At 43.5% G+C, this 27,484-nt stretch overlaps 2 protein-coding genes across 8 annotated transcripts in view; both read left to right on the forward strand.

Moving 5' to 3' along the window:
• METTL9 (methyltransferase 9, His-X-His N1(pi)-histidine) overlaps positions 1-2,351 on the forward strand; it is a 47,091-nt gene extending 44,740 nt beyond the window's left edge. For 3 of the 5 annotated variants that reach the window (XM_012464714.3, XM_021672300.2, XM_012464716.2), the window contains exon 5: positions 107-2,351. In XM_012464714.3, coding sequence (XP_012320137.1) covers positions 107-312 — 206 coding nt within the window. In that variant the 3' untranslated portion in view covers positions 313-2,351. The remainder of the gene's footprint in view (positions 1-106) is intronic. The other 2 variants (XM_012464715.3, XM_021672301.2) reach the window with 1 other exon arrangement.
• A 760-nt stretch (positions 2,352-3,111) lies between these two features.
• Positions 3,112-27,484, forward strand: part of OTOA (otoancorin) — a 97,059-nt gene continuing 72,686 nt past the window's right edge. Inside the window, exons 1-8 of one of the 3 annotated variants that reach the window (XM_064362566.1) lie at positions 3,112-3,731; positions 4,808-4,925; positions 20,035-20,129; positions 20,459-20,487; positions 20,580-20,610; positions 20,728-20,755; positions 22,939-23,026; positions 26,077-26,208. In XM_064362566.1, the coding sequence (XP_064218636.1) occupies positions 20,039-20,129; positions 20,459-20,487; positions 20,580-20,610; positions 20,728-20,755; positions 22,939-23,026; positions 26,077-26,208 (399 nt within the window). In that variant the 5' untranslated portion in view covers positions 3,112-3,731; positions 4,808-4,925; positions 20,035-20,038. Of the gene's footprint in view, positions 3,732-4,493; positions 4,926-7,579; positions 7,847-20,034; positions 20,130-20,458; positions 20,488-20,579; positions 20,611-20,727; positions 20,756-22,938; positions 23,027-26,076; positions 26,209-27,484 lie in introns of those variants that run through there. The other 2 variants (XR_010337373.1, XM_021672299.2) reach the window with 2 other exon arrangements.

Here is a 27,484-nt window from a genome sequence, read left to right on the forward strand (position 1 = left end):
CTCAGGCCTGGAACATAAGGCATTGACAGATATGGCTCCTCCCCACTCCCTTTTTAAAATCACTTGTTTGTTCAAGAATTTAACTGAATGTTTTTATTTGTATTAGTAGGTGGCAAGTGGGAGAAACCATCAGAAATTTTGGAAATCAAGGGACAGAACTGGGAAGAACAAGTGAATAGTCTGCCTGAAGTTTTCAGAAAAGCTGGTTTTGTTATTGAAGCTTTCACCAGACTGCCATACCTGTGTGAAGGTGACATGTATAATGACTACTACGTTCTGGATGACGCTGTCTTTGTTCTCAAACCAGTATAAACAAGGGGAGGTCGAAGTCTTCAGAGTCTGCACCCTCCAGGATGTGCCCTCAGAAGAGGGTCTGCATTCACAATTATGTGAAGGGAGGACCCTTGGGGACCGCCATTCTAAATATCATGTAGGAATTTTAAAAGCCAAAATACTAATTATTTCTTTGTAGTGTGTAAAGGAATGTTTTTAAAAGAGAAAAACCCAACTGTTTGTGGATTTTTATCAACTCTTTACTCAGTTAGAGCCACTCTCTAATGCAGGTCACACTCCAATTATGAGGGAAGATATTTTTTATACTTAATTGCAGTAGGGACTCATTCCCAGACAAAGCAATAGCCACGACTTCATGGAGCCAATCAATGGATTGTTTTTAATAAAATGAAGGCTGGCAATAAAGCTGTCCATTCAGTTCCAAATACTGGTTTTAAGGTTTAGCCACTGATATTCTTTCATGCTTAGAAATTCTTTGTTATTATTCAAGAAAATGTTTTTAATCATGCTAATAAACTTTTTTGGAGATGACTTTGGCATCATGTTTGAATTAATATAAGGCTCCCCTAGCATTTTTTATTGCTTTGGCTTCAGGAGTACCCAAATAGTAGCATTATGTGAATGACGCAGACAATTTGAATATGGGAGAAGGCTTCAGACTTGGGGGAAGGGGAGATGATTGCAAATTGCATTGAATGCTGAGGCAGTAAAAAAAAAAAAAAAGGCAACCCCACAACCCCAGCCTTATTGAGATATAATACTTCAGGTACCACCCCCACTTCCCAGTTAATGCTGCTGTGAGAAACGCAAAATAACCTGGTTCTGACTTTGTGATTGTTCATGTCCCACACACTGAACTTACTTTTTCTGGACAATCTCAGGTTCTCAGAATTGAAACATTCAGTTTTGTCTACAGACAATGCAACTAAAAATGTTTTAATTCAACTTCTTACTCTACACTTGTATACCTCTCTCCCAGAGCTTGGCTCTTCCCTGAAATCCTTAACGGAGTTTATTATTTGCCAACAATATGGTATGATGAAGACCATGTCAGACTCATGCATTCTGGAATCCTTGAGTGCCTCCAACATAAACGCAGAAACGTTGCAATAGAGGAAACCATTAGCAAGATCAATAACCATCGTGGATATTCCAAAGAGCAGAGCTCTTAACCCAGAATTTGAAATCTCAGTAATAACAGAAATGCCGATGTGAGATTGTGGTTATTAGCAATATGTTATTCTCACAACTTTATTTCTTTTTTTATCCAGGTGTTTCATTAAGTATTCTCATTTATATGCTCATAGAAGTCATCAAATCAACACATTCACTGCAACACGTGGGTATAAAGGTGAATTAAAACCTGGAGAAGAATTGTTTGATTATTCATTAAAAACTGCATTTCCACATCCTCACACCAATATCTTCCACTGTTACTGTGCAGTCATAATAAGAATTGGGTTAAGTGATTTATGCAAAATTGTTATTGGTGTGTTCTAATGATTTTTTCCAGAAATTCAAATAAGTGAAGTACAAATACTTAGCACCATAGATTGTAAAAATAGAGGAAATGAGAAAACTTAACGTCATTCTTGTACAGTTAGTTTTGCTTCTTTATAAACTGCTTTTATAATCAGGGGTTGCTGTTCGACTGTCAAGCCGAAGTGATGGGTGTTCAAAGAGGCAGGTTGCCCCAAAGTGTTTTATAACTTTCAAGTTGAGAATTAATTTTATGATCTAATAAGATAAATACAACTCATTCTTAACGCCCCACCAAAAACAAAGCACATACATGTGCATTTTAAAGATAAAAGCAGTTTCTGAAAAAAAATCTGAGGTTCTCTGAAAACCAGCTTATTGAAAGTGCTGTTTTATGGTGAAAATTGAAACCAAATGCACTCACGTTTCCTATCTGGTCTTGAAAGTCTTGGTGGTGTGTCACCATTCCACTAGATGGCAGTGTTGCTTACTGAGTGTCAATGGCTTTTTTTCCCCACTAAATGGAATCATGTTTTTCTCCCCCAAAATACAATAAAGCTGCCTTCTTGTCTGCACCATTCCTCGTGTAAGTGCTTCATATCAAGTTAAGACTGTACTAGAGAAATTGAGGAGAGGTTTGTGGTCAAAGGAAGCTAACCGATTGATTTTAAAGGTTGAAATGCAAGCTGCACCTGTGATTCCTAGCTCCTTGCGGCACCTGCATTATAAGCTCCTAATGTGCTCAGACCCCTGATCTCAGAGAAGGGGAGGAAACGAGGTACAAGGCCCTTAGTCATTTATCCCTTGCACAGAGTAGTTAAAAGCAATACTGTATTTTCTGCTATTCAGTGTGACCTGTTATCAAGCGATTCTCCTGCCTCAGCCTCCTGAGTGACTGGGATTATAGGTATGCACCACCACGCCTGGCTAATTTTGTATTTTTAGTAGGGATGTGGTTTCTCCACTTTGGTCAGGCTGGTCTTGAACTCCGGGCCTTAGGTGATCTGCCCACCTCAGCCTTCCAAAGTGCTGGGATTACAGGCATGAGCCACCTCACCCAGCCTTTGACTGACTTAAATTTCACTTAGCATAATGCCCTCAAGGCTCACTGATGTCATAGAGGGTGTCAGAATTTCCTTCTTCTTTTTTTTTTTTTTTAAGAAGGAGTCTTACTCTGTCCCCCAAGCTGGAGTGCAGTGGCAGGATCTTGGCTCACCGCAATCTCTCCCTCCCAGGTTCAAGCGATTCTCCTGCCTCAGCCTCCCGAGGAGTTGAAATTACAGGCTCATGCCACCACGCCCAGCTCATTTTTGTATTTTTGGTAGAGACAGGATTACACCAGGTTGGCCAGGCTGGTCTCAAACTCCTGACCTCAGGTGATCCACCTGCCTCACCTCCCAAAGTGCTGGGATTACAGGCATGAGCCACCGTGCCTGGTCAGAATTTCTTTCCTTTTTAAGGCTGAATAATCTATTGTATGTGTAGACCACGTTTTGCTTCTCTGTTAGTCTTTTGATGAACTACTACCTTTTAGCTGTTCTCCTAAACCTTTTAGCTGTTCTGGATAACCCTGCTGTGAACATGAGTGAACACATATCTTGTGACCCTGCTTTTAATTCTTTTGGGTATATAACTGGAAGTGAAATTGCTGGATCATGTGATAATTCTATTTTTAATAATTTGAGGAACCACCATGCTGTTTTCTGCACCATTTAACATTTCACCAACAGGGCACAACCGTTCCAATTTATCCATGTTCTCACCAACATTATTTTGTTTTGTTTTGTTTTGAGATGGATTCTTGCTCTGTTGCCTAGGCTGGATTGTGGGGCACAATCTCGGCTCACTGCAGCCTCCACCTTTGGGTTCAAGTGCTTCTCCTGCCTCAGCCTCCTGAGTAGCTGGGATTACAGGTGCCTGCCATCATGCCGCGGCCTCCCAAAGTGCTGGAATTACAGGTGTGAGCCACCACGCCCAGCCTGTTTTGTTGTTTTAGTAGTAGCCGTCCTACTTGTGATTGCGGTTTGGATTTATATTTCCCTAATGACTAGTGCATCATTTGTTTTTAAAGTACAGCTTGTATGGCATTTGGCTTCATTTACTAGTAAATTGCTTTGTAGCTTGCTATCTATATCGGTATCACTGCATTGGAGTCAGTATTCACTGATAAGAAAATACTCCTTTTTCACTATGAACTTTTATACTTTTGGAGAATTGGGAGAATATTATTACATAACTGAACTTAAGATTTCCCTCTGGATTTGAGAGTTAGTATGTTGTACTCACCTGAATTAAATAATATGCTTTTGTTACAAAGTCACTTTAAAATTACTTTCAATACTTGTAAAATGAAAAGTAAATATTTTTTCTCTCAAGTAAATGACCATGTAAATTGGGATGTTTTATATACCTGCACTTCCTAAGTTCTGGAAAATAAGAACAGATAGAATGCCCAAATGCTATTTTCTCATATCCTGTTTAGGATTCAACACAGAATGTTGGTTTTAAACGACTGTGAACTCTCAACACTTTTTCAAAAGCCAGCATTCAAGTGAATACATTGGTAATTTTTTTTTTTTTTTCTTTTTTTGAGATAGAGTCTTCCTCTGTCGCACAGGCTGGAGTGCAGTGACATCATCTCAGCTCACTACAACCTCCACCTCTCGGGTTCAGGTGATTCTCCTGTCTCAGCCTCTGGAATAGCTGGGATTACAGGCATGTGCCATTATGCCCTGCTAATTTTTGTATTTTTAGTAGACATGGAGTTTCGCTGTGTTGGTCAGGCTGGTCTCAGACTCCTGACCTCAGGTGATCCACCAACCTTTGCTGGGATTATAGGTGTGAGCCACCACACCCAGCCTCCATCTTGTTTTTGTTATTTATAGGATGGCTATGACTGACTGTAAAGCCCTACTGGTTTTTGCATTATAAGTAACACCTTTGTATTAGTCTTTTCTTGCACTGCTATAAAGACATGCTTGAGACTGGGGTAATTTATAAAGAAAAGAGGTTTAATTGGCTCACGGTTCTGCAGGTTGTATAGGCTTCTGCTTCTGGGGATGCCTCAGGAAACACAATCATGGCGGAAAGCAAAGGGGAAGCCAGCATGTCTTACGTGGCGGAAATAGGAGGAAGAGAGAGCCAAGGAGAAGGTACCACACACTTAAACAACTGAGCACTCACTCACCATCACGAAAGCAGCCTTGCGGGGGAAGTCGGCACCATGATCCAATCACCTCCCAGCAGGCCCCTCCTCCAACACTGGGGATTACAATTCCACAGGAGGTTTGGGTGGGAACACAAAGCCAAACCATGTCCACGTTCATTGCAGAAAAAGTAGAAAATTAAAATTAACTTTACTTACCCCATAACCTTGAGAGAACCACTACTGACAATTTGGTGTATGCCTTCCAGACTTTTTTTCTGTGCATGTATGTACACACACATTTATAAATGTTTAAACACTAAAATATGTAAAAATGAAAAGGTACTTTTATTTTTCCAAGATGAATCATGTGTGACTCCTAGACACTTACATTCTAAATAAAAAATCGATAGAGGATGGAAGCCATTCCTGTCATTTAAAGCTTGAGGTTAAGCTTTTTATTTAAAGGATTAAACAGAGACCCTGGGGATGAAAGGATGTTTTTGAGGATGCTGGACATTAGCATTATATAAATTACTATCCAGTGGGCAGCAGAATGCTACAGTTGGCCATGTCTGAAGATAATATTTTAATTTTGCCACTGACAAACTAATGTTAGCATTGGGCATTTCAATAATTACTTTGAAATATTATAGGTATTAGATGTGTTTCATTAAATGTGAAGGATTATAAGGAGACCTCTTGAGTCCACAATTATATTTTTATTAGGAAAGATGAAAAACAGTTATGCATAATCCTATTATGCAAAGCTAATATTTTAATGCATCGCCTTCCAGATTTTTTTTTTTATTTGAGACAGAGTCTCACTCTGTTGCCTAGACTGGAGTGCAGTGGTGCAATCTTGGCTCACTGCAACCTCTGCCTTCCGGGTTCAAGTGATTATCCTGCCTCAGCCTCCTAAGTAGCTGGTATTACAGGCATGTGCCACCATGTAAGGTCATTTTGTATTTTTAGTAGAGATGGGGTTTCACTGTGTTGGCCAGGCTGGTCTTGAACTCCTGACCTCAAGTGATCCACCCACCTCGGCCTCCCAAAGTGTAAGAATAACAGGCCTGAGCCACTGCACCTGGCCTTGCATTCTAGTTTGTTTTGTTTTGTTTTGTTTTTGAAACAGAGTCTTGCTCTGTCGTCCAGGCTGGAGGGCAATGGTACAATCTCAGCTCACTGCAATCTCTGCCTCCCTAGCTCAAGCATTTCTCCTGCCTTAGCCTCCCAAGTAACTGGGATTACAGGCGCCCGCCACCACACCTGGCTAATTTTTGTACTATTAGTAGAGACGACGTTTCACCATGTTGGCCAGGCTGGTCTCAAAACTCCTGACCTAAAGTGATCCATCCCCACTTGGCTTCCCTAAGTGCTGGGATTACATGCATGAGCCACTGCACTCAGCCCCTGGCTTCCAGTTTTAATTAAAGTTCACAAAGATGTATTTCTTAACATTTGGCTTTTTTTTTTGTTTTGTATGTAAAATTATTTCCTTGTGCTAATCATGTGGTCTTTGTTAAGAACAATTTAATGACTGTGTAATCCACAGAGTTTATGTATTCATTTATTTAACCATTTCCTTATTGGTGGGCATTTAGAATGAATTTTTTTCTACCACTCTGTGTATGTATGCATCTATTATAGATCATACTATTAATTATTTTTATTGTGGAAAATTCCAAATACATAAAAAAGAAAGATAGTAATAAACCCTTCCCACCCAGCCTCAGCAGTTATCAACACGTGGCCAATCTTGTTTCATCACTCCTCACAATTTCTTGGTTCCACTTTTGCCAAGCAAATCTCAGATGTATCATTTCAGTTTTGTAAATATGTATGTGTAAAAGATAACGACTCTGAAAAGATAGCCACATTACAATTATTCATTAAGAAACCTGGCCTGCCGTGGTGGCTCATGGCTGTAATCCCAGTATTTTGGAAGGCTGAGGCAGGCGGATCACCTGAGGTCAGGAGTTTGAGACCAGCCTAGCCAACATGGCAAAAAATACAAAATACAAAAAATTATCGGGCTGTGGTGGTGGGCGCCTGTAATCCTAGCTACTTGAGAGGCTGAGACAGGAGAATTGCTTGAATCCAGGGGCAGCGGTTGCAGTGAGCCAAGATCGCGCCATTGCACTCCAACCTGGATGACACAGCAAGATGCTGTTTCAAAAAAGAAAAAAGGAATAAAGAAAGAAAGAAACCCAGCCAATAAATATATCCAGCGACCACATTGCTCCAAGTTTCTTACAATTTCTTTTTTTCTTTTTTCTTTTTTTGAGACGGAGTCCGTCTCTGTCAGGCAGGCTGGAGTGCAGTGGTGATCTTGACTGACTGCAGCCTCGACCTTCCTGGTTCAAGCGATTCTTCTGCCTCAGCCTCCTGAGTAGCTGGGACTACAGGCCCCTGCCACTGCGCCTGGCTAATCTGTGTTTTTACTAGAGATGGGGTTTCGCCCTGTTGGCCAAGCTGGTCTCGAACTCCTGGTCTCAAGAGATCCGCCCGCCTTGACCTGCGGAAAGCGCTGGGATTGCAGGAGTGAGCCATCATGGCGGTTTATAACTTCTTTAACGGGTTGAATTCAGATCTAAATAAAGTCGCCACGTAGTAATTGGTGGATAGCTCTCTAGCGCTCCCCCTCCTCGCTACCTCGCTGCCACCCCGAAGAGTGGCTGGGGAGCAGGCCTGTGTGCGTCTTGCATGCTTCGGGTCCAGATAGGAAGCTCCAGGCGGGGACTGTGACCTCCGCCGCTCCCCTGGCGGGGTTCCCACCTGGGCCGCTGCAGAGAGGAGGTCTCGGAGCTGCAGGCTGGCGCCGCCCCGCCGCTCCATTGCCTGCTCGCGCCCTGGGTGAGCCCCGCGGTCCCGCCCTGCGCCACCCGCCAGCCGGGGTACTCAGTGCGGCCCAGCCGGGCTCCGCAGGTGAGGAGCATTCGGGGGGCCTGGGTGGAGGACTCGCGGGACAAAGCGCTGGGGGCGCGGGTGGGCGCTCGCCGCTGGGTCTCCTTAGGGAAGGGAGAGGCGTGCATGGATGGGGTTGGGGGCGGGCCGAGAGAAAGGGGGTGGGCAAAGTGTGGGTGCAGTGGAGGGCACTTGTGGGGGTGATGAAACTTCGAGAAAAGGGATCCAAAACTACTTAGTAATAATAACAGCGATGACAACTATTACAATAACTATCGCAATTATTATTTGTTATAATAATATAGCAGCAGCAAAAACAATAGCATCAATAATAACAATAGTAACGATTCATTGCATTCTTATATGTGCCAGTGCTGGGCTTAGTTCTTTATGTATTTTGTGTATAAAGTAATACCTACCTCATGACAGTTTTGAGGAAGAAATGGAAAAATGCAAGTAAAGGCAGGGCTCACAACTGTCATCCCAGCACTTTGAGAAGTTAAGGCAGGCAAATCACTTGAGGCCAGGAGTTCTAGACCAGCCTGGCCAACATGGTGAAACTCTATTTCTACTAAAAATACAAAGATTAGCCAGGCGTGCTGGTGGGCACCTGTAATCCCAGCTACTCAGGAGGCTGAGGCAGGAGAATCGCTTGAACCCAGGAGGCAGAGGTTGCAGTTGAGCTGAGATTGTGCCACTGCTCTCCAGTCTGGGCAACAGAGCAAGACTCCGTCTCATACGTAAATAAATAAAGTTGATAGTTTTTTTTGCAAAGGAGGTATGAGTGCCATGCCTATTAGGCAGAGGAGGAAATGCAAGCCTAGAGAGGTTAAGGAATTTGCCCAATAGCACACAGCTGGTTAAGGCTTGGTTCAGATTAAAGCTGGGGTCTTATCCCTGGGGTGGCACCTGCCACCTGGAGTTTTAGGTTTAGGGCTGCTGAGCTGAGGCTGGAGAGCAAAGCCAGTAAGCATTGGAATCATTTAGCTCTGGGTTTGCCGGCTGTGCATGCATTGCTGTGTGATCTTAGGCAGGTCACTTGACCTCTTAGAACCCATTTGCTGATCTATAAAGTAGAGATAATGGTAATGCTTGCCTCAAAGATTCTGCAAGAATTAAGCGAGACAATGTATGTTAGAGGGGCATGTGCTTAGTTCTCTCTCATTAAATGGCTGCTGAGATTAGGGTTACTAGGGAGCCCAGCAGCCCTGCATCACAACACCCTTTCTGCCATTTGCTTGCTATGTGATCGTTTATGTCCACTGAACTCATCTGTGAAACAGCACAGTAAACCTTCAAGGCTGGTGAAAAGAGTAAATGACAGGGAGGGTTTGGTGTGATGGCGGGCTCCTAGAGGATGCTCAGTGAGACCAATTTCTTCCTCTCTTTCCTTCTTTTCCTCATTGAATCCAAAGCCATTTGTTCTCAGGAGACTTAGGAGAGAAGGGAATAGCTGAGCCTAAAGCAAGCCTGGTCATCTCTAGTCCACCAAGTGCCCATCCCTCGACGTCTTCTTTTTTTTTTTTTTCAGCCAGGGTTTTGCTCTGTTGCCCAGGCTAGAGTGCAGTGACATGTGATCACAGCTCACTGTGGCCTCAACCTCCCAGGTTCAGGCAATTCTTCTGCCTCAGCCTCCCGAGTAGCTAGGACTACAAGCATGCACCACCACACCCGACTAATTTTTAAATTATTTGTAGAAATGGAGTCTCCCTATGTTGCTCAGGCTGGTCTTGAACTTCTGGACTCAAGTGATCCTCCTGCCTTGGCCTCCCAAAGTGTTGGGGTTACAGGCATGAGCCACCAAGCCTAGCCTCACTGGACTTCTACAACCATTGTGAGCTGGGCTATTCCTACCCCAGGCATTTGTAATCAGGCTGGTATTCTACAAGCCAGACACACTTTCCTATTATGCATTAATAGTCATGAAATGGCTTTTTTTTATTATTATTATTGGTGAAAAATCTCCCAGCCAGTGTCGGTATGCCTGGAGTTATGTGTTTATGACACAGAGCTTAAATGGAACAGCCTTGCAGACAGTGAAACTCCATGTAATTGTGAATTAATGGTTTGTGTCTGGGCTGGGGTGTCCCAGCAGGAGGGGAACCTCCTAGCATCTTTGCAAGTTTCACAGAAGATGAAGTGACTGATCCGTGGGTTGACCAACTCCTCCCGGTTTGCCCATGACTTTCTGGTTTTAAAACAGAAAGTTTCGAATCTTGGGAAACCTCTTGGTCCTGGACAAACGGGAGATTTGATCACAATGCACTTTCACAGTTTCTCTGGAAACCATCTTCATTTCAGGTTTATGATTATTGATGCTGTTTTCGAGTAGTTTTCACTGCAGGGATCCTTGCCTGACTGATTTCCTCCAGTCTGCAGCCAGGGGTGGGGTGGAATCATTCAGTGGGGAAGGGGTATGGCCCATAGAGAAAGCTATCGAACCCCAAATCACCATCGCCCTGCCCCATCCTTTCAGTCCTTTTGACCCATCTGCTAAAAACAGAGTGACTCAAAGGGCCTTTAATGAAAACCAAATCCTGATGGGCTGCAGTTTCTGGCTGGAACAAGGACATTATGAAGAGCAGAAAGCAAGGCGTCTGTTTCAGTAACCTTAAACCTCTTCGTAGGGTTAATAGAGAGGCCCGAGCAAAGAGCACAAGAAGCTGCATTGTCTGGGAAACTGAAGAATTGTGAATGGGGCCAATGCCCCAGGGCAGCTGCCCAAAGGGAAGGGAGAAAAAAGTGCCAAAGGGTCCTCAAAGCCCCAAAAGACCCAAACCAGGAAGACTTCTTACTGGAGTTGAGCATTCCAGTTACAGAGTGGTGACGGTGGGCCAACGTGCCTACAAAGTGCTTTGGGATCAGATTCGCTCAAAACCTGTTAGAATGCATGGCTTTTGGTGTCTGGGGACTTCAAAAGTTTTACTGTTTTTGTCCTGGGCAGTAAAATGAGCATAATTGTTTTCAAAGCTCGTTGTGGAGGTCCCTTTGGGGGAAAAATAATCCATTTGCATAACAAGTCAGACAATACGAAGAAAATCTGCATTAAAGAATGCCGGGATGCCTATAAATAATTTCAGGAGACCATGAGTGTCTCCTGAACACATAATGTTTCCATTTTAAAGGAAATATTATGTATTTCCTTTAATACGGAAAGTTCCTGTTAATACTGAAAGAGGCTAGGCACAATGTTTGTGCCTGTAATCCCAGTGAGCCTGGAGGCTAAGGTGGGAGGATCACTTGAGGCCAGGAGCTTAAGGCCAGCTAGGGCAACATAGCCAGTTCCTATCTCTTAAAAAAAAAAAAAGCATTTAAAAAAATACCAGTTGGGCACGGTGGCTCATGCCTGTAGTAGCAGCACTTTGTGAAAGTGAGGTGGATGGACTGCGTAAGCCCAGGAGTTCAAGTTGCCCAGACCAGCCTGGGCAACATGTCAAAACCCCATCTCTACAAAAAATACAAAAATTATTCAAGCATGATGGTGCCCACCTGTAGATGCAGCTATTTAGGAGGCTGCGGTGGGAAAATTGCTTGAGCTCAGGAAGTGGAGGGTGCAGTGAGCCGGGACTGCGCCACTGCACTCCAGGCTAGGCAAAAGAGTGAGAGCCCGTCTCAAAAAAACAAAAACAAAAACAAGTGAAAAACAAATCATGGAAGAGGGTGGTGTCACATAATTGGGGTGTGGGCCACTTGAGAGCCAGTTGAAGCAAAGTGCAGTTCCCGGTCCTCATTGGACTTGACCCTCTGGCAGCTTTTAATGACCCTACTCCTTCTCCACTTGACCTCAAGGACACCATACTCACCTGGTTTCTCTCCTGGCCCTCTGGCTTCTCCTCTCAGGCCCTCTCCTTAGTTCCTCCTCCTCTGTCTAACTTCTTTTGTTAAAAACGCACAATCTCTTTTGTTTTCCTTTTCCTTTTTAGAAACTGTTATGTGGAAAATTTCAAACACATACAAAAGTAGACATAAGAATAAAATGAACATCCATGTCCCCAGCACTCAGCTTCAACGATAGTCAACTCATAGCCAACCTTGTTTCATCTTTGCCTCCACTTCCCACCCAGTTCCCCCCTCCAGCATTATTTTGGAGGGAATCCCAAACATCACATCATTTCTTCTGTAAATATGTAAGGATGTAGCTTCAAAACAGGGATTGGAAGCTGGGCGTCGTGGCTCACACCTGTAATTTCAGCACTTTGGGAGGGTGAGGTAGAAGGATCACTTGAAACCAGGAGTTTGAAACCACCCTGAGCAACATAGTAAGACTTTGTTTCCACAAAAAATTTTTAAAAGAAGTTAGCTAGGGGTGGTGGCATGTGCCTGTGGTTCCAGCTACTTAGGAGGCTGAGGTGAGAGGATCACATGAACCCAGGAGGTCGAGGCTGCAGTGAGCCATGATTGGGCCCTTGCACTCCAGTGCTGGTAACAGAGAGAGACTCTGTCTCTAAAAAATAACAAACATTAAATAAATACACAAAAGAGGAGCTGCAAGTTTTTTCAGTAAGGGAACAGGGAATACATATTTTGGGCTTTGGAGGCCACATGGTCCCTGTCCAAAGTACTCAGCTCTGCCATGGTAGCAGGAAGCTGCCATAGACAATAGGCCAGTGAATGGGCATGGACACGTGCCAATAAAACTTTATTTATGGACACTGAAATTTAAATTTCACATAAGAAATTTTCATATGTCAATAAACACTATTCTTTTGGTTTTTAAAAAACTAAACAACCTAAAAATCATTTTAAGCTCATGAGTCACACAAAATCAGGTGGCCATTTCAATTTGGCCTGTGGGTGGTGCTTTACCAACCTTTCCTTGAAACAGTAAGGACTCCTTAAAAAATATAACCACAGTTCCATTATCAAACTTAAAACTATGAGCAATAATTCTTTAAAATCTTCAAATATTCAATTGGGATTTCAAATTTTCCCAATTGTCTCATAATTTTTGGGGTTTTTTTTGAGACAGGATCTTGTTTTGTCTCTCAGGTTGGAGTACTGAGGTATGATCGTAGCTCACTGTAGCCTCGAATTCCGGAGCTCAAGAGATCCTCCTATCTCAACCTCCAGAGAAGCTGGGACTACAGGTGTGCACCACCACTCCAGGCTAATTTTTAATTTTTTTTTTTATAGAGATAGAGTCATGTTATGTTGCCCAGGCTGGTCTCAAACTCCTGGCCTCAAACAATACTCCTGCCTTGCCTAAAGCACTGGGATTACAGGTGTGAGCCACTGTGCCTGGCCTAATTTTTTATTTTATCTTATAGTGTGGTTTGGTTTGTTTCTTTTCTTTTCTTTTCTTTTCTTTTTTTTTTTGAGACGCAGTTTCACTCTTGTTGCCCAGGCTGGAGTACAATGGTATGATCTTGGGTCACTGCAACCTCTGCCTCCCAGCTTCAAGTGATTCTCCTGCCTCAGCCTCCTGAGTAGCTGGGAATAAAAGCATGTGCCACTACACCTGGCTAATTTTTTGTATTTTTAGTAGAGACAGGGTTTCACCATGTTGGCCAGGCTAGTCTCAAACTCCTCACTTCGTGTGATCTGCCCGCCTCGGCCTCCCAAAGTGCTGGGATTACAGGTATGAGCCACCGTGCCTGGCCATGGTGTGTTTGAATCAGGATCCAAATAAAGTCTAGATTCAACAAGTGATTTATCTTTCAAGTTGTTTTTGAGTCCATAGGTTCTCTTTTGCTCTCTCTGTAGTATATTGGCTAAAGAAACTAGGTTGGTTGTTTTGGGGAGTTTTCCACAGTCTTGGTTTCTCTGGCTGTACCTAGACCACTCAACGTCTTGGCAATGGGGGTGCCCTGGGTCTCAGTCCTTAAAACTCATCTAATTTCTCTGTAAACTTACTTTCTTGGTGATGTCATTCAGGGTTTAAACACATACTGACTATCTGGGGCCAGGCATGATGGTTCATGCCTGTAATCTCAGCACTTTGGGAGCTGGAGGCGGGCAGATCACTTGAGGTCAGGAGTTCGAGACCAGCCTGGCCAACATGGTGAAACCCCATCTCTACCAAAAATACAAAAATTAGCTGGGCATGGTGGCACACACCTGTAATTTCAGCTACTCGGGATGCTGAGGCATAAGAATCACTTGAACTTGAGAGGCGGAGGTTGCAGTGAGTTGAGATCATGCCACTGCACTCCAGCCTGAGCAACAGAGCAAAAGAACAAGATTCTGTCTCAACCCCCCGTCCCTCCCAAAAAAACCCCAAACAAAAACAAAAACAAAGAAACAAAACCCACTGACTATCTCTATCTAGATAGCTGCTTCTGGCTGCACCTCTCCCCTAACCTACAGGCTCAAACATCAGACTGCCTACTTGCTGTGCTATCTGCACTCTAAAAGGCCTCTCAAGCTTAGTATGTCCAAAACTGAGCTCCAGGAATTCTCCCCTAAACGCAGAACTCCTACGGTTTTCATATTTCCCTCTCTACATGCTCAGGCCAAATCTTTGGAGTTGTCTTTGACTCGTCTATTTCTTTCATTCTCTACATTTGATCTTTTGGTTCTACCTTCCAAATAACTCTAGAATCCAACCACTTCTCACCACCTTCACTGCTGTCAATGACCAGGTTATTGCCATCTCTTTCCTAGCTTGGTCTGCCTGCTACAGCCATTGTTCCACTCCAGGTTATTCTCAACACTTTGATCAATGTGCCTGATCTAGTTAAAATAAACATCGGCGCCAGGCACAGTGACTCACGCTTTGGGAGGTCGAGGTGGGTGAATCACTTGAGGTCAGGAGTTTAAGACCAGCCTGGCCAACATGGTAAAACCCCATCTCTACTAAAAATACAAAACTTAGCTGGGTGTGGTGGTGGACACCTATGATCCCAGCTACTTGGGAGGCTGAGGCAGGAGAATTGCTTGAATCTGGGAGGCGGAGGTTGCAGTGAGCTGAGATTGTACCACTGCACTCCAGCCTAGGCGACAGAATGAGACTCTGTTTCAAAAACAAAAAAACAAAAACAAAACAACAACAAGTCAGATCATTCCATCCTGGCTAATATCCCTTCAGTGGCTCCCACCTCCCTCCAAGTAAAAGTCAGAGGGCTCATGATGGCCTGAAAGACCCTGCTTACTCTGGCCCTGATAGCCTTCCAACCCCATGTCCTACTGTTACATCCTCTTCAAATTTACTGAAAAAGCCTTTGCACTGTGATTGTATTTTTCTTTCTGGAACTTTCTTTCTCCAGATATTCCCATGATTTGTTCCTTCACTCCCTGAGGTCTCTGCTTAAATGTCACCTCCTCAGGTCTTCCCTGACCACACTGTCTACAATAGTACCTGCTCCTTCACTGGTTCCTTTTTCCTACTCTGTTTTATTTTTCTCCATAGCACTCACTGCTCCCTGACATAAAATACTTATTTGATTATCTATTTATTTTCTGCCTGACTCATTCCATGCACCAGCAGGGAGTTAGTTTTGTAAACTGCTGTATTCTCAGAGCATAGAATAATGCCTGGCTCACAGCGGTATTCAACAAATATTTGAAGAATGAAAGCATGAAATAATTACACAAACATAAATATGTATTATAGCTGTGCTTGGTGCTATAAAAGAGAAGTATTGGCCTTTTCTTCTGGCTAATTGCTTTGGCCTGGTCAAAGAATTCAGGGAAGGCTTCACTGAAGACTTGAGATTTACAATGAGTTGATCTTAGCCGGGCAAAGAGGGAGGGGAAGAATCCTCTGGGCTGAGGAACAGCCTGTGAGAAGGTCTTGATTTGGGGAGGATGGCACCTTGGAGGGACAGACAGATGGCCCGAGCAGGAAACTTGGGGAATGAGGGGCAAAGAGGTGGGTGATAAAGGCACTGAAACAGCTTTTGGCTTTGTCTTGAGGGTAATGGGGAGAGGAGGAGGGTGACATGAGTTTATTGAGATGGTGTTTTTCAAAACAGCATCTGTTTGAAAACAGCAATCTGGTTTATTTGCTTATTGAATAAACTCATATACAGAGCTGACTTTGTATCAAGCCCTCTTCAAAGTGATTCACTATTAACAACTCATTTTACCCTCATACAACACAATGATGCTGGTACTATCATTAATCTCATTTTACAGATGAGAAAATTAGAGTGCAGAGAGATTAAGAAACTTGTCCAAGGCCCTGCACAATGGCTCACACCTGTAATCTCAGCACTTTGGGAGGCCAAAGTGGGTGGATCACTTGAGGTCAGGAGTTTGAGACCAGCCTGGCCAACGTGGTGGAACCTCGTCTCTACTAAAAATACAAAAATTATCCAGGTGTGGTTGTGGGTACCTGTAATCCCAGTTACTCAGGAGGCTGAGGCAGGAAACTGGGAAGCAAAGGTTGCAGTGAACTGAGATTGTACCACTGCACTCCAGCCTAGGCAAGAGAGAAAGACTCCGTCTCAAAAAAAAAAAAAAAGAAGAAATTTGTCCAACATCTCATAGCTAGTAAGTGGTGGGTGGTGGAGAGCGATTCAGACCAGGTGACTGGCTCCACAGCCCATGCTTTTCTATTTCTGTTTGATATTGACTTCTGTGAGGTATAAATTTACATGCAATACAATGCACTAAGTGGACAGTTCAGTGAGAGCTGATACATATATGCATCTGTGTGACAATCACCACAATCAAGACACAGTAAATGGGGGCTGAGAGCAATGGGATCCACCTGTAATCCCAGCACTTTGGAAAGCTGAGGTAGGAGGATCACCTGAAACCAGGAGTTTGAGACCAGTCTGGGCAATATAGTGAGATCCCATCTCTAGAAAAAAAATTTTCCATCACCCCAAGAAGTTCCCTTGTGCCCTGTTGCAATACACTTTTCCTATTGCACTCTAATAATGACCCAGACCATTCCTGATTTGTTTTCTGACACTGAAGATTATTCTACATAACCTAGAGTTTCCCAGAAATGGAATCATGTGGTCTTTTGTGACTGGCTTCTTTTGCTCAGCATCAGCATAATGTTTCCGAGTTTCATTGGTGTTGCCTATATCAGTAGTGTATTCCTTTTCCTATGCACATAATATGTGTTTTTTCCCTTTGGGTGCTTAAAAATTTATTATTTATTTTAAAGATTGACATATAGGCCAGGTGTGGTTGCTCACACCTGTAATCCCAGCACTTTGGAAGGCCAAAGCAGGTGGATCACCTGAGGTCAGGAGTTCGAGACCAGCCTGGCCAACATGGCAAAACCTCATCTCTACTAAAAATACAAAAATTAGGTGAGCGTAATGGTGCATACCTGTAATCTGAGCTACTCGGGAGGCTGAGGCAGGAGAATTGCTTGTTCCTGGGAGGCAGGGGTTGCAGTAAGCCAAGATCGAGCCACTGCACTCCAACCTGGGTGACAGAGAGACTCAGTTCCCCATGGTTCACTGCAGCCTTGAACTCCTGGGCTCAAGCGATCCTCTGGCCTCAGCCTCCCAAGAAGCTGAGACTACAGGCATGCAATACCACACCCAGCTAATTTTTTAGTTTTTATAGACATGGGTTCTTGCTATGTTTCCCAGGCTGGTCTCAAACTCCTGGCCTCAAGCAATCCTGTCACCTCAGCCTCCCAAAGTGCTAGAATTACAGGCATGAGCCACTATGCCCAGCCACACAATTTCTTTAAATTTAGTTACAGTATTCCTTACCACTGTAGGATGACAATAGTTAACAATAACATACAGTTTCAAATAACTACAAGGAGGATATTGAACAGGAAGAAATGAGAAATGTTTGAGATGGTGGACGTGCTAATTACCCTGATCTGATCACTATACATTATACACATCAAAACATCATTATGTACCCCATAAATATGTACAATTATTATATGTCAATTTTTTTTTTTAGATGGAATCTCACTCTGACACTCAGGCTGGAGTGCAGTGGTGCAATCTCGGCTCACTGCAACCCCTGCCTCCCAGGTGGAAGCAATTCTCCTGCCTCAGCCTCCCAAGTAGCTCAGATTACAGGTATGCACTACTACGCTCACCTAATTTTTGTATTTTTAGTAGAGATGAGGTTTTGCCACGTTGGCCAGGTGGCACTGAAGTCATTAAGAAGCAGAGACCCAGATAGAACAGCAAAGTAGGACCATCTGGGGGGGCCAACAGTCTTCTGAGCTGAGAGCCTCAAGGAACTGACAGCATTCCAGGATGAGGGCCTCGAGCAGACTCTGATCCACGTAGTGTCTCTGAACAGGTGATTATTATTAACAGCAGATGTCCTGTGTTTTCTCTTAGAACCAAGATAAACTAGGTGGGCAGCTGGTGCCTGCTTACCACTGATCAGGACAAACCAGAAAGTATTCTCCATGAGGGAGCCACGGGGGCAGGGTCACGTATCCCGTGCTTAAAGAACTGTTTTAACTGGTGTATGATATACATATACTGTCTTGCCACTTTAGAATGCCCCAAGTAGTTTTCCACTTGCAGGGGGATGCAGCTAGGTTTTCCTTGCCATCGTTCTTCTTAGCAAACAATATATTTTATCATACACTCAGCATTTCTCAGCAATCATACACTCAACATTTCTCAACAATGGAGGCAATTATTCTTTGATGATTGTCCCTGATGCCCAATGTATTTGGAGATTTTTCCATTGCAGCTTGTAGGAGGTATTCTCGTTCCGGTGTGAGGTCCAAGGGTTGTTCCGCCTACTGGTGGTTCATTCTCCAGCCTGAGGTGGTTTCTTACGAGCATAGGTAGATCAATATTCAGCCAAAGACTCAAAAGACCCTCTTCAGATCTCCAGAACTTTCTCTCTGTGCAACTTCCTCCTCTCCAGGTATTCTTCCTATGGATTCTAGCTGCCTTGATCTCCCTGAAGTTCCACTCTGTCTTTTCTGCTCAGTGAGACCTCTAAGCTCTGTTTGGATTCTCCCTCCTTGGGCTATGGGCTGGAAACTCCAGACAGTGTGAGCAGGAACAATTATAGAGCTCAGCTTGTTTGCTTTCCTTGTTCAGGGATCTCAGTCTTGTGCTACCTGCTGCCCAATGTCTGAAAAACCTTTGTGTCCACATATTTTGGCCAGCTTTCTAATTGTTTAAGGCAGGAAGGTTTACCCATTGCCAATTACTCAGTCATAGCAGGAAGAAAATTATAACTAATTTCTATTATTATTACTGAATGGTATCCCATTGACTGGAGATACCAGGTTTAACTTTTTACCTGTTTTTGGATATGTGATTGTTTCCAATATCTGGCTACTATGAAAAAGCTATACAAATATTTGTGTAGACATGTTTTTATTTCTCTTGGTTAAATACCTAGGAGCGACATTTCTTGATCATAGGGTATTTATATTTAACTCTGTAGGACACTGTCAGTTTTCCCAAGCAGTTGTATCAACAATGTGTGAGAATTTCCATTGTTCCATATCATCACCAGCATTTGATATAGTCCATCTTTTAAATATTTAGCCATTCTAGTGACTTTGTAGTGGTCTCGTTGTGGGTTTAAGTTGTAAGTTCTTGTTAGCTAATGTTGTGATAACTGTTTGTGTGCTTATTGGCCATTTATACATCTGTTTTTATGAAGTTTAATTTCATATCTTTTTCACATTTTTCACTTGGATTATATATCTTCTAATTGAATTATAAGAGTTATTTTTATATTCTGGATATAAATTTCTGGCAGATATAATAGAGTCTATACTTTTTTTTTTTTTTAGGCAGAGTCTTGCTCTGTAGCCCAGGCTGGAGTGCAGTGGCGAAATCTTGGCTCACTGTAACCTCTACCTCATGGATTCAGGCAATTTTCCCATCTCAGCCTCCTCAGTAGCTGGGACTACAGACATGAACCACCACACCCAGTTAATTGTGTATTTTTAGTAGAGATGGGGTTTCACTGTGCTGGCCAGGCTGGTCTTGAACTCCTGACCTGAAGTGATCCACCTGCCTTGGCCTCCCAAAGTGCTGGGATCACAGATGTAACCCACCATGCTCGGCCCAAAGTATACTTTTGACTATGCCTTTTTGTTGGATTGAGAGGAGTCAGGGGTAGTGGTAAGATACACAGGCCATTGTAGTCACCAAGGAGAGAGATGATAATGTCTTAGACTAGAATTGGGGCTTAAATAAAGCAAAGTAGTAAGTTTTAAAATTATTTTTTAAAAAGACTTCAAGGGATTCTGGGTCTACTTGGTTTTTCCTTTTGTCTTCTGAATGTCCCTATATATATTTATATATATATTTAAAAAACCTGAATCACTTCTATGCTTAAATTAACTGCAGGAGAATGTCTCAGGAACCTACGACATACTCCCTTTTCCTATTCCTTTTTCTGAGCCATGGAGTGTCGAGTTACACACTTCCAAATTCCAGGCAGGGTAAGTCCTGAGGAAAGAATCACCCTTTGTGGTTTCCACACAGTTTAAGGAATGTGGTGGAATAGATCAATTAGGCACATGATGCCGTAAGTTGTTTTGGTGTGTGTGTGTGTGTGTGTGTGTGTGTGTGTGTGTGTATGTGTGATTTTCAGGATTATTCTAAGAGCATTTTTCAAACCGTGGTTTTCTCATGGTGGACAGTTATAATTAAAATTTACTAAAAAATTCCTTCATGAGTGGCTTTCTCGGGCTTTTCCACTAACCTATATTTGTAGTTTTGAAGGTCATACAGTTCAATTCTAGTTATACATTCAATGGCTTTCTTACAGATTTACATCCGTTATTGCAAAAAATGGCGGTGAGTGTTCTATTTTCTTTTAATCAGAATCCCCTCTACTGGAATTGCCAACTTTTGGATATTATACTTGATGTTATCTCTTTGCCTTTTAGGAAGAAATAATAGATGGAAGCTATCTGAATGGTAATGTGCCCCCTTGGTCTCCACTTGCTTCTTCTACGAATTTCAAACAGAATGCGGCTGTGATCTCTCTGGAATGATTCCTTTTAAAGATCTCTTTTCATTTTATTCCCATTGTAGCACTGCTGGATCTCATACAGTTTCAAAGGTAACCTGCCCTAGAGGAGAGGGGAAAGGATGGGATAGATTTTTAATAAAAATTATTAATGGAAGTCTCTTAATTGTAAAAAGTAATATGTGCTCATTACAAAAAATGTCAATCAATGCACAGTGTTTTAAAAGTCAACACCCTTGCTCCACAGACATTCATTCCTTTTCACTCTAGCGTAAGAGCTGAATTTTTTTTTTTTTTTTGGAGGTGGAGTTTCACTCTTGTTTCCCAGGCTGGAGTGCAGTGAAGCTACAACCTTGGAGCACTGCAACCTCCGCCTCTGGGGTTCAGGCAATTTTCCTGCCTCAGCCTCCTGAGTAGCTGTGATTACAGGCATCTGTCATCACTAATTAGCCCGTTGGCTAGTTTTGTATTTTTAGTAGAGATGGGGTTTCACCATGTTGGCCAGGCTGGTCTCGAACTCCTGACCTCAGGTGATCCGCCTGCCTTGGCCTCCCATAGTGCTTTGATTACAGACGTGAGCCACCGCACCAGGCCTAAGAGCTGAATTTAATAAGTGCTTTCTATGTAGTGGGTATTCTACTAAGTGCTTGGTGCATAGAAACATGTCTAATCTTCACAAGTGCCACACAAGGTAGGTCCTGTTGTTATCCCATTGCACACAATGGTGAAACTGAGGCCCAGGAAGGGTGAATCAAGGCCACACTACTGGGATGTGAACCAGCGGCCTGACTCCAGGGCCCATTCCCTTCACTGTTGCGCTATAAACCGCATACAGACCTGTGTGTCAGATACCAGGGACATGGGGCAAGGAGCTAGGTAGTGTGGAAAGGCCAATATTGATGAATAATTCTAATATAATAAGTACTACGATGGATAAGAAATAGGGGTCTTGGGGCCCTGTGTCAGGGATACTCAGTTATGTTAAAGATCCCCATAACCACTCCTTTCCCTAAGATAATGCCAATGGATACTTTTGGAAATATTCTTTCAGTCTAAGTATTTTATTTATTTATTAATTTATCCATTCATCCATCACTTTACTTATAACAGAAGTAAGATTACAAAAGGCTTTTCATCAGTGGCTCATACCTATAATCCCAGCACTTTGGGAGGCCAAGGTGAGAGGATCGCTTGAGGCCAGGAGTTCCAGACCAGCCTGGCCAACATGGCAAAACCCCATCTCTACTGAAATACAAAAATTAGCTGGGTTTGGTGGTGCATTCCTGTAATCCCAGTTACTTGGGAGGTAGAGGCAGGAGAATTGCTTGAATCTGGGAGGCGGCGGTTGCAGTGAGCTGAGATCACATCACTGCACTTGAGCCTGGGTGACAGTGCGAGACTCTGTCTCAAAAAAACAAATAAATAAAAAGAAAAATAAAAAAGGCTATTCATGAACATTTACTGTGTGTTGGGCACTGTTTTAAGCAATTTTCATGTGTGAACAAATTTTAATCTCACAGTTGTTAGCCATATTTCATAGAAAGGAAAACTGAGGCACAAGAAAATTTAGCAAACTGTCTCAGGCCACACAGCTAAGTGATAGAACTAAGATTCAAATCCAGGTTTGGAGCTCACACTCCTAACTATGCTATTCCAGCCTCTCGTGCTATACCTCACATATGCTTTTTAAATGTACATCTTTCTAACTCCATCAGTTTGGACTGTAGTCAATCTAAGTAGATTGTTATAGGAATGAGAATATTGTACACAGCTTAGAAATTTGGGAATTGGCTTTGAGAGAATGGGATCCAGGCAGGTTCCTTAAATTGGAAACTCCCCTATCACTGTGCCTGGTTAAGAAATCTTTTACTTCAGGCTGGGCGCGGTGGCTCACTCCTGTAATCCTAGCACTTTGGGAGGCAGAGTTGGGAGGACTGCTTAAGCAGAGGAGTTTGAGCCTGGGCAACATAGTGAGACCCCATCTCTACAAAAAATAAACAAAATTAGTTGGGTGTGGTGGCATGCACTTGTGGTCCTAGCTGCTTGGGTGGCTGAGGTAGGAAGATCACTTGGACTGGGGAGATCGAGGCTGCCGTGATTGTGCAGAGCAAGACCCTGTAAAAAAAGAGAGAGAGAGAGAAACCTCCCACTTCCAAGCACAAAGTTCCTAACATCCCTGGTCCATTCCCACGTGTCCCTTGGGTACTTAGCTAGTGCAGTACTGCTTGTAGGAGAATTTGTCATTGTGACCTTTTCCCATCTGTCTTCAACTGAAGCTCCCACATGTGGACGGATGACCTGTCCTACAGAGTCCTGGCCTATCTGAATTCCCGGAATGTTGCCTTCACCATCCCCAGCCTACAGGTGTGTACCTGAGACCCATCTGTATGTTCCTGTGTCAGTGCTCAGGGATTGCAAACTCAAGGGCCAGGTAAGTTGGAGAAGTGGGCTGAATGTAGAGAAGTCTTTAATTCTGCAAGGAAAAGGGTTCCACTTTTTCTTGAAACATGATGTAAGCTATTTTGCCTTTCTTTCATTTTCCCACCCTTGATGGAAACATGGTATATTAGGGTATAGGCTGAGTTGCTATAAAAAAAAACCCCTAGATAACAGCAGCTCAAATAATTTAGTTTATTTCTTTCTCATGTAATAGAGCTAAGTGGGAGAGCAACAGAGAAAAGGCAGCTCTATTCCATGAGGTTTCCAAGGACCCAGGTTCCTTTTACCTTTTTGCTCTATCATCTCCTAGGGGGTTACTGCCCATGCGGTGGAAACACCACATCCCTTCTCCAATCCAGGGGAGGGGTGGGAAGAAGATGAAGATGAGCATCTTCTCTTCTGAGAATATGACTTGCAAGTTACACAATTCCTTCTGTGCGCATTAGCTTGGCCCACACTCCACAGTCATATCTTACTACAGAGGAGCCATGTACCCCACTAAAAGTTGAAGGGTTCCATTGATGAAGAGCAGTGAGAGAGTGGATATTTGGATATAGTGATTAGTCTTTCTACCATGGGTGGAAGAAATGTATTTTTTCCTGTTTTAACTCTACTGTAATGAAAACAATAGCACAAGCTTGTTGATAGGTGGCAAAGGATATTTGCCTAAAGGGGCAATAGGGCATGGTGGTGACTGTGTTGAACTATACAGCACATTCCTGACTGTAAGCCTAGTGTGGCATGTTGTGTCTGTACCATCACACTGTGGATAGCACACAAAATCGGATAACAATTTCTTCACTATTGAGAAATAATTATTCAGTTTAGCAAAAGGTCATTATGTCATTAATTAATGAATAAAGTTCTGATATATGTCTTCTTTTTTTTTTTTGAGACAGAGTCTCACTTTGTCACCAGGCGCCAGGCTGGAGTGCAGTGGCACCATCTTGGCTCACTGCAACCTCTGCCTCCCGGGATCAAGCAATTCTCCTGTCTCAGCCTCCCAAGTAGCTGGGACTACAGATGCGTGCCACCATGCCCAGCTAATTTTTATATTTTAGTAGAGACAGGGTTTCACTATGTTGGCCAGGATGGTCTCGATCTCTTGACCTCATGATTTGCCCGCCTCAGCCTCCCAAAGTGCTGGGATTACAGGCATGAGCCACCACGCCCAGCCATTGTTTTTATTTTTACTTATGTTTTAATGAAAATGGAAATGTCAACCAACATTCATATCACAAGTATATTCAGAGAGCTTGTTGTCTGCCAGGTCCCGGGATACCCACTAGCTGGAGGCGGCTGTTGGCCCCACATGGCATCTGCTTTTCTTCTCCTTTTCATCAATCAGAGCAACTGAAAGAGAAGCAATGCCTGCCCCTTTCTCTCTAGCCGTAATGGATATTCATGAGATGTATCTACTTTAACCTGATTAGTAGATACTTCTCTACCTGTGTATATAACCATGTTCATTTATTCATTCAATATCTACTGAATTAACATCTGCTTTCTGCCAGGCATAGCTCCAGACACTGGGGACTCAGTAGAGAACAAGACAGTCATGGACCTTTCATTTTAGGGATGATTATTCACCTTGGTAAAGATAGGGATAATAGCTGGCACTATTGAGCACTTACTGTGTGCCAGCCACTACTGAAAACACTTTACACACTCAATCTTCATAATAACCCTACGTGGTAAGTCCTCCTATTGCTTCCATTTTGCAGATAGGAAAACTGAGGCCCAGAAGAAGTGTCACTGATTTAGCAAATAAAAATACGATGTGGCTCTGCATGGTGGCTCATGCCTATAATCCCAGCACTTTGAGAGGCGTAGGTGGGAGGATTGCTTGAGACCAGGAGTTGGAGACAGGCCCTGGCAACATAGCAAGACCCTGTCTTTACAAAAACAAAAACAAACAAACAAACAAAAAATTAGCTGAGTATGGTGGCATGACCTGTAGTCCCAGCTACTTGGGAGGCTGAGGCAGGAGGATTGTCTGAGCCCAGGAGTTTGAGGTAATAGTGAGCTATGATCGTACCACTGCACTTCAGTCTGGGCAACAGAGCAAGACCCTGTCTTGAAATCAAAAACAAAAAACAGATGCCCAATGTCGCTTGAATTTCAGATAAACAATGAGGGATTTTTTAAGTTAAGTAAGTCCCATGCAACATTTGGGACATACTTATACTAAACAAAAAAAAAAAGCGTCATTTTTCCAGGATGGTCAGTTAACTTCAAATTCAAATTTAATTGCACATCCTGTATTTTACCTAGCAACCCTAGTTAAGTAACTTGCCCAAGCCACACAGCTTGTAAGTGTCAAGGCGGGGACTTGCACATGAGTTGTCTGGGTTTAGAGTTCACTTCTTGCCCATGACATCACACTGGGTATGTCTGTTTAAGGGAGGTTTAGAGAACAATTCCCCAGACAGCAGAAGTCTCTTTCAGGAGAGGCTGATGGCTTCTGCTCCTTGCCCTGTAGGGGATGCCACAGACTTTGTTCATTTTGCCTGTATTTTGCTCCTGCGCTTGTAGCTTGGGTTTGGGCACAGTGCCATCTAGGGGGTACTGAACTTCCTGGGCAAAGGTCAGCTGCTATGGATGGGAAGCTCAATTACCTTCAGGAACCACACAGGCCACAGAAAGGGGGAATCAGGCAGGCTGGGCCTGAGAGTTACTTCAGCAAACAGCTGTCCCTTGGCTTGCCAATTACCAAAAAGGGGATGTGTGCCCGGTGTTGCCAAACCTTTGCATTTTTCAAGAGAAGTTGGAAATCTTGATCTTGTGAGGAATTGCCTCACTTTTAAATGTTGGCAGCTAATGAGGAAATTTGGAGCTGACCAAACCAGACTGCTGGCTGCCGGTTGTGGTCTCTGCAAGGAATGAGGTGGCCGGCTGGGGCCGCTGGCCATGGTGCTGACCATGTGCTCCTTCTCTTTCTGTTCTCACTGACTCTCCCAACACCCCAAATACAGGCAGCCGTGGAAAACCACCTGGAGCAGCGTCTGCACCAGCCCCAGAAGCTGCTGGAGGACCTGAGGAAGACAGATGTCCAGCAGTTCCACACTGCCATGAAATGCCTCTTAGAAGACAAGAAAGACCGCTTGGTGAGGCATCCTTGGCATTCCGGGGATAGAGGTAGTCCAGCACCACGTGGTGTTTGTTGAATTGAATCAAATTGAGCCTAACTTAGGCCTTGGTCCTTCTTTGTCTCTTCCTCCCTCCTTCTGCCTCCTCCAACATCCTGGGAGCTTTAGGATCTAGGTTTTCTCACTTACTTTCTCCAAAGTTAGAATGAAGGGCTTTATAATTTTTTTTTTGAGACAGGGTCTCACTCTCTTGCCCTGGCTGGAATGCAGTGGCACAATCTCAGCTCACTGCAACCTTTGACTCCTGGGTTTAAGTGATTCTTGTGCCTCAGCCTCCCAAGTAGCTGGGATTACAAGTGTGCACCACCACGCCTGGCTAATTTTTGTATTTTTAGTAGAGACAGGGTTTCACCATGTTGGCCAGGCTGGTCTTGAACACCTGATTTCACATGATCCACCCTCCTTAGCCTCCCAAAGTGCTGGGATTACAGGCGTGAGCTACCGCACCTGGCCTAATTCATATTTTTGTGAGTACTAAGAAGTGAGGGATCCTAATTGAGGATCTGAGGATCTTCTGATTGTTTGGCTTAATAAACATCCACTAAAAATAATTGCTATGCACCAGTGGACACAGAGATGACTATCCCTGCCCTCAAGGAGCTCACAGTCTGGAGGGGAGACAAAAAACACAAACAGATAATTTCCACAAAATGAGGTTAAAGATCCAAGAATATCACAAAGTAAGGACTCTGAGACCTTAAAAACTGGGATTTACAAGCCTGGGACTTGGCTGGGCATGGTGGCTCATGGCTGTAATCCCAGCACTTTGGGAGGCCAAGGCAGGTGGATCATGAGGTCAAGAGATCGAGACCATCCTGGCCAACATGGTGAAACACTGTCTCTACTAAAACTACAAAAATTAGCTGGGCATTGTGGCGCCTGCTTGTAGTCCCAGTTACTTGGGAGGCTGAGGCAGGAGAATCGCTTGAATTTGGGAGGCAGAGGTTGCAGTGAGCCAGGATTGTGCCACTGCACTCCAGTCTGGGGACAGAGCAAGACTCTATCTCAAAAAACAAACAAACAAAACAAAACAAAACAAAAAACACTGGGACTTGAAAAAGATAAGTCATTTGTTCAGAACACACAGATAGTAGAGGCCCTGGGATTTGCACCTGGGAATGCGTGACCCTAGGACCCATGGGGCTTAACCTGTAGGACTGCCATGAGAGTTAATGAGATGATGCATGTTTGCTCCAAGCTTTGCACAGTAGAGTCAATGCTCAGTAAAATGGAG

This window comes from Aotus nancymaae, unplaced genomic scaffold, assembly GCF_030222135.1.
Source record: "Aotus nancymaae isolate 86718 unplaced genomic scaffold, 86718_ANA_hifiasm-v0.15.2.pri h1tg000049l, whole genome shotgun sequence".
Lineage (NCBI taxonomy): Eukaryota > Metazoa > Chordata > Mammalia > Primates > Aotidae > Aotus > Aotus nancymaae.